A 7,517-nucleotide genomic window follows, 5' to 3' on the forward strand; every position below is an offset into this window, starting at 1 on the left:
ATTAGAATATATGGGTGATGAATTGGTATTTTTTTTCTTTTATTAACTTTTATTTTTATTGTTAATTATTATAGTTTATATTATTAATATTTTTTTATAATTTTTATTATGAATTATTTTGCAGCAATAGAAAATTTGCTTATATAAGAAATGAGATCAAACTTGTACCAATAAATATTAAAAGTTATATGATGAGCAATTTAAAAATAAAATCTTCATTAAAAGAAAATTCCCTAACTGATAAAAGCACCCGTCAAATTTAACTCCTGATTCCACCTTTACACTTGAAGAGTTGCTTTACTACTTAGTCTTTGAAAAATTTGCAAGGATCTCCTCCGGCAGAATATGTTCCACGCCTTCAGCGTCATTTCGGTTATCCTTGGCGAGACATAGACTATGTACGATAAATTCCTTAGGAAAGAGGCCTCCTTGTTTCCAGAAGCTTAAGGTCGTGTCAACACAAAAAGAAGAAACATAAGAGAATTGCTTCCAGTTAAGTTACCAAGTTCGGCCGTATCAGCAGAAAAAAATTCCGAAATTCGTCATTACGATTCCGTTCGTGTCTTAATACCATAAATTTAGGGAAGCATTACACATGGAAGTGCCCACACAAAAAAGAAACATGGACATATGTTGCAGAAGGGAAGCATTACACTTGTAGTCCAGAGACATTAGAGAAAACCGCGGTGCGGAGTTTCGATAGGGTATGACCATCAAAGTAAAGATCAGAAACGGTTGCTAATTTATTTCCTTACAATTGCAGGAATGCAGCTGGTACTACGGGAAATAGTACTTCTCGGAATTGCTCTGTCCCTGGGACTGTTGTGGTTCGATCTCATACCATTTGCCCGGGAACTCTTCTTCAGAATATCGCGCATTGATTCAGCAACATGCATCGCAGGATTCGACCGGGCGACCTTGTTGAATTTAACACACACAACCATATGCGAACGCAAAGCGTCCTCCATGGGTACTCCTTTACCCATCCGACGCCGTTCTTCCTTGACAGCTTCTGCGCAGAGCCCACAAACCCAGTGCCCACAGAAGAGATCCCTAACCCTACAAATGTAACTCGGCGTGCATTCTTCAGACATCCCACAGAACTCGCATTGAGCTTTTTCTACTTTCAAATTCGTTACTGCGTGTAAATTCACGTCCGTCGAGCTTCGGCTTATTTCTGCAGAAACATCGGATATTGTTCTCTTGACGCGGACCCCATCGAAGGACCGCCTGGGGGTCCTCCCAATAGGTACAGCCCCGTGTTTCGATCCTTCGACCTCGTCCACCGATGGCCCGTTTGGATTCAAGACTAAGGAAGAAAATCTTGAGGCAATCGCATCTGGTGCCATGCTACTATCTCGAGCTTCAGATTGCTGCGAGTCTCAACTTTCACTTACTGCGACTAGCATAACCTGAGAGAGAAAAATTCATATAACAGACATTGATATATAATGGGCAAAGCTCACATAGCCCTTTATAGAGAAACTTCTGAAAATCACCAGGGACCTAGGGTTATGGATAATGATGGCAGCAGAAAAAAGTGAGGCAAAGATTTAACAGAAAAACCGTTAACGTCTATGTTGTTCCATGACTCCATGATACTGTAAACTTTTTGAACGATCTAGTGTTCAAGTCACGAGATTGTCTCCATACACACATCCATTTGCAGGGATCGCAACGTTCGAGAAAGATTGAGAGAGTCGGTTCCATCATACTCGCTCCGGGACTAATGTGATAAAAGAAGTAAAAGGGGTCACTTTATAATCTGGCGCTGTCGAAAAGCCTTCTTGTGGTTGTTCTCCATTCCCGACCATGTGAACGATTCATTTGTGTGGTTGATTCCAAGGGTACGGCTGTGTGGTTGGCTATTAGGATCTCGATCAGTCAGATTATGACAATTTTCAGTGAAAATCAAAATATGTGAATTATTTGAGCAGTCGAGATTTCCCCATTTTAGGTTCACGAGGATTTTTTATTAAAATCAAAAAGCTTTCACGTTATTTATTTCATAAAAAATAAATGTTTTCATTAAAAATAAAAGTTTTCATGTGTATACATCATCAATAATTAATGCAGAGGATGAAAAAACAAATATTTTTATCAAATGGATGGTTTCTCTATCAGTGAGGTTTATTAATCAATTGTTGAAGAACATCCCATGTTAAGTTCACGAGGATTTTTCATTAAAATCAAAAAGGATTTCACGTTATTTATTTATTAAAAAATAAATATTTTCATTATGGATAGGATACTTTTTATTTCTCTCAAAAGTTATGCATGGGATAAAAATAAATTTCTTTATGAATTGGATGGTTTCTCCCTTAGTGAGGTTCATTAATGGTCGAAGATTATCCCAGTATGCATATTCATATCACGCATCCTATATATATGAATTATAGGTTAGTACATGTGTTAAAAATTATAGTTATATATATGTGATAGATAGATAGAGATTAAAAATTAAATAACTGGTTTTTAGAATTAAGTATTTAGTGGTTAAAATTAGGAATGTGGGGGTAATAGGTAGGGTTTGGTTAAGTATGTGTTATAAATTTTATGCGACTAGTTGTGTGTCATTGTGTGAGAGCATGGGGGATTTTAGGGTGGTAGACTCAAAGATGGTGGATGGACCTACCCATGTGTAATGTGTGGTTACATTGTGTCGCAGCATTCGGGGTCTTAGGGTGGTAAACCCAAAGATGGTGGACGAACCTACCCATGGTTTTGCACATGGTTTTCCTACATGGTTTTACAAATGATGAATTTTTACCATGTTATTTTTTAGATCCAGTGAAGGAAACCGTTATTTTCTAATCTAGGGTTAATAGATTGGGGTTTATGAATGTTTCAACATGTATATAATGTATTGTAACACTGAAAGGAATATAATAAAAAATCAATTTGGTTTTCCCGCTTTGTGTTCCAAGAGAAAATATCTGTGTATATTTTATGCTCTCGCCAATATATATATTTGTGTTTTAATAATTGATTTGCACGTAATCTATATATAAGGATAAAACCTACAACTATTCTAGGCAATCAGTGAAAAACCATTTCTAAAATGTCAGTAGAAAATAGTTGGTGGAATAATGATGTAAGTCGATAGGTGAATGTTAGTGTAAAAGGTAGGTGAAAGAATAGAGAACCTTCTACACTTGTATAAATTAACATGTTTGGAAATGCAAAAGACAAGTTTTGACTCTATAATCTATGTTATGTCTATGTTATTGTATAAGAGCATCGAGTGAGATTATGTTTAATCTGTGAGTTAAAGAAGGACTTATTTGGACTAAAACAAATACCTAGATCTTGGTATGAGAAAATAGATAAATTCTAAAGAAAGCCTTAAATGGACTTAAAGAGATACCTAGATCCTAGTATGATAAAATAGATAAATTCTTTCTGCATGGATTTAAAAAAAGTAGAAGTGATCCTAATTTGTATATCAAGTCAAACAAAAATGGAAATATAGTATTAATCTCATTATATGTCAATGATCTAATAATAACAGAGAGTACTATAGAATTGACTAAAGAGATAAAAAGATAATTATCTCATGAATTTGAGATGAGGGATCTTGCATAGATGCACAATTGTCTAGGCCTTGAAGTATGGAGAGACAACGGAAGGACTTTAATCACATAAAGAAAATATACAAAGGACCTACTAATGAGATTTCATATGAATGAATGTAACATAGTGAGTACTCTATTGGAACAAAATATCAAATTCAGAAATAATGATGGAACAAAATAGGTGAATGGAACATTGGATCAACAATCAATGGGAAGCCTAAATTATCTCACTACCACTAGGCTAGACATTGCTCATACAATCAGCATACCTAGTCAAATCATGGCTAAACATCAGGATAGCCATTGGCTATGTGCAAAAGGGTTCTTCAATATTTAAAAGGAAATATTAATTTCGAGTTCATCGAAATGTTGAGTTGATAGGTTATCCTGATTCCAACCTAGCTAGAAATATAGATGAGAGGAAATATACCATTGGATACATGTTCAATAGAGGATCAGGAGCTATATCATGGAGCGATAAGTAACAACCAATTGTTTTCTTATTATCAATTGCAGTTAGGTATAAAGCATTAAGTAGTGCTACCTCCAAATCAATATGGCTTAGAAGGATACTTGAAGATGTTGGAGAAACATACGAAGGACCTACAATGATCATATGTGATAACCATAACACCATTAAATTAGAAAAAATTCATGTATAAGATGCAAGCTCAAAGCATATAGAAACAAAACATCATTTTCTAGGGGAAACATTACAATCAAAATAAATTGACTTAACATATTGTATTATAGATGAAACTATGGGTGACATACTCTCCAAGCCTCCTGGAAAGGATAAATTTAAAATTTGTAGGAGTAAGTTATGTGTTGTAGAAAATCAAAATCATGTTGTAAGCCTAGTGGAGACTTAGAACAAGAAAGTTATCATAGAAGTTGTGATTAAGGGGAGGTGTTAAATTAGTCATGACTATTCAAGAGAGATAGTAGAATATTGTTTCTAGAATGTTAGTAGCAGATGGTGGAATGATGGTGTATGTTGGTAGAAAAATGTTGGTGTAGAAGCTAAGTGAATGTTAGTATAGAAGAAAAAAGAACCTTATGAACTTGTATAAATTAACATCTTTTACAATGCAAAGTTCAAGTTTTGAATATCCAATCTATTATATCCCTATAGTAATAGTGTAAACCCTTATTGTTATTAGTAAAACCCCGTTATTATATTCATGTGCCCATGTAGTCCTGATATTGTTATTATTGTTCCCCATAGAACCCCGTTATTCTTATTATTGTGTGCTTACATTATTATTGTTATGTCGGCTCTGATTATATTATGACCCCTTAGACTCCTATATATAGAAAGGAGGTCTTGTCATTTGTGTAATGTAAAGGAGGTTTCCCCCTCGAACAAGCTTATTTCTAAGCTGTTGATCTATATTTCCTATCTTTTTGTGAGCTGGTTTCATAACATTTGGTATTAGAGCTTTGGATTCTAGGGTTTCGCTACTCCAAATAGGTCATCGTTGAATTTTCGCTACAAGTTTTCAGAAGCTAAAACAAAAACCCATTTTAGCCAAAATCGTTCTGCACCTCGAGTGAAAATTTCAGATCTTCCCTCGCTATATTTTCAGAGATATGATCTAAGGAAGTTAGGGTTTTTGAAAACTCTAGAATTCCATCTCAAACAAGTCATCCTGGAATTTAAGCTATAATTATTTCTTTACACAGGTTCAGACTCTGAAATTAAAACCCATTTGAGCCACAATTTTGTTGAAGATTGTGCCTGAATTTCATATCTTTTTTTGCTATATTTTCGGAGATACGGTTCAAGACATTTAGGGTTTCTACAGGCTCCCGAATTACATCCTAAACAGGTGACCTTGAGAAAATTTCCATAACATTCTCTCTGAGCATCACATTGAAACTCCGTAAGAAGTTGTAGAAAGAGGATGAATTTTAGTTTTTTGTGTATCGGTTTCAAGTCCTAAGGTTGAAACAGTTACACGTGACGCTCTATAAAAGTGCGCTCTACTGAACCAGTCTATAACAAGGTCACCATGGGATATTTGACATAACTCTTCCTTGCAAAATCCAATATTGATCAGACTTGCAGAGTTAGAAAGAGCACTGAGAGGGCTACTAAAAGACACAATTTCAGAACTTGGAGATATGAAATTACAAAGTTACAGTCATTTCAAGATGGAGCTCCTAAAATCAAGAAAAGGCGATATGAGGAAGTTTGATGGCAAGGATCCGGTAAATTGGATACTAAATATCAAGAAATATTTTGGTATACATGAGGTGCAACTGTTACAAAAGGTACATATTGCATCTTCATATTTAGAACTCGATCAATTTCTATGGCATAAAGGGCTTTTTTCTCGTAAAATATTTGTTATGTGGTCAATTTTCATGGAGGAAATGATAGCACATTATGAGGATACAAAGGCCAACACCTTCTTTAGCTTATCGATAAATCTCAAACAAAAGCGTTCAATGGTAGAGCACATTGAGGACTTTCAAAAATTGAATATATGGAAAAATGATATTCCAGAGAAGCATAGAATTGATGTCTCCATAAGGAATTTAAAAGATAACATTCAACATGAGGTTCAACTTTGGGAACCTGATTCATTGGAGAAGGCATTCAGTTTGGCAAGAAAAGAGGAAAGCAAAATTATGGCAACAAGGAAGTCTACCCCACACAACTATAAAGATGGAAGTGTTGTTTCTCGTAGCTTTCCACAACCTACAAGGTTGACACCACAAAAATAGGAAGAAAAAAGTGCAAAAGGGCTTTGTTACAATTGTGATAACAAATACATTAAAGGTCATAAGTATGCTGAGAAGAAATTATTTTACATAGAGTGTGAAGAGGAGGAAGAAAAGGATAAAAAACATCAAAAGAATAGGATATACACCAAGAACCAACCCCATAGAAAGAAGAAATGAATCCGACCATATCTTGTAAAGCATTGGAAATAATTACCACTCCTCAAACTCTCAAGATAGAAGGACATATGAAGAAGAAAAAGGTTCAAGAAGTGAAAGATCACATCGAGAAAGAAGAAATGAATCTGACCATATCTTGTAATGCATTGGTCGGAATTACCACTCCTCAAACTATCAAGATAGAAGGACATGTCAAGAAGAAAAAGGTAATAGTGTTGATTGATTCGGGGAGTACCCATAATTTTATTCATTGTAAGATAGCCAAGGAATTGAATTGCTTCCTATATCTAGCACTAGAGTGTCAAGTGATGGTTGCAAGTGGAGGAAGCATAAATTTCTCTAGAAATTTCCATAATATCAAGCTATCCATGGGAGAATATGTATTGAATATCTCAATGCTTTCCATTCCAATGTGTGGTGCTGATGTTGTACTAGGTGTGCAATGGATACAATCCTTGGGTACAATAGCTTTTACTTTTCAAGAACTTCTCATGAAATTTTCTTTGGAAGGAAAGGAAGTTGAGTTACGGGTTATCACAAGAAAACCGGTAAATATAATCAACTCTAATGGACTGACAAAGCTTCGAAAGAAATAAAAACAAGGTGCAATTACACAATTATGTTTGCTAGAGGTTCCTGCATCGAAATCATCTATTTCTCCAGATCTCAAAAAAGTCTTGGACAATCATTCTAAGGTATTGGAGACTACCAAAAGGCCTCCCACCTATTCATGATCATGATCATTCTATTCATTTGATTCAGTGAAGTCTCCCTCCAAACATTAGGCCTTACAGATATCCCTATGCCCAAAATAGTGAAATTGAATGTATGGTTGTAGAAATGCTAGAGGTTGGTATAATTCAACCTAGTCAAATTTATTTCTATCCTCAAGTAGTATTGATGCACAAGAAGGATGGGTCGTGGCACATGTGTCCAGACTATAGAGAGCTCAACAAACTCACTATTAAATATAAATTTCCCATTCGTGTCATTGATGAAGTATTGGATGAATTGCATGGACTAATTTAATTC

General features: G+C 35.1%; 1 protein-coding gene across 1 annotated transcript; it reads right to left on the bottom strand.

The window, feature by feature from the left end:
- Window positions 1-242: 242 nt before the first annotated feature.
- On the bottom strand, window positions 243-1,432 carry LOC149259954 (uncharacterized). Its single transcript, XM_089378064.1, has one exon. The coding sequence runs from the start codon at window positions 1,347-1,349 to the stop codon at window positions 744-746; it is 606 nt and encodes a 201-aa protein (XP_089234190.1). The 5' UTR covers window positions 1,350-1,432; the 3' UTR covers window positions 243-743.
- Between the last annotated feature and the right edge of the window lie 6,085 nt (window positions 1,433-7,517).

The sequence above is a fragment of the Pinus tabuliformis genome, chromosome 6 (assembly GCF_031772625.1).
Source record: "Pinus tabuliformis cultivar Carrire ecotype Pingquan chromosome 6, CPIR1, whole genome shotgun sequence".
Lineage (NCBI taxonomy): Eukaryota > Viridiplantae > Streptophyta > Pinopsida > Pinales > Pinaceae > Pinus > Pinus tabuliformis.

What these genes read in the sequence shown, in the direction of transcription:
- LOC149259954 (XM_089378064.1), bottom strand. Translation starts at nt 1,349, where the DNA reads ATGGCACCAGATGCGATTGCCTCAAGATTTTCTTCCTTAGTCTTGAAT.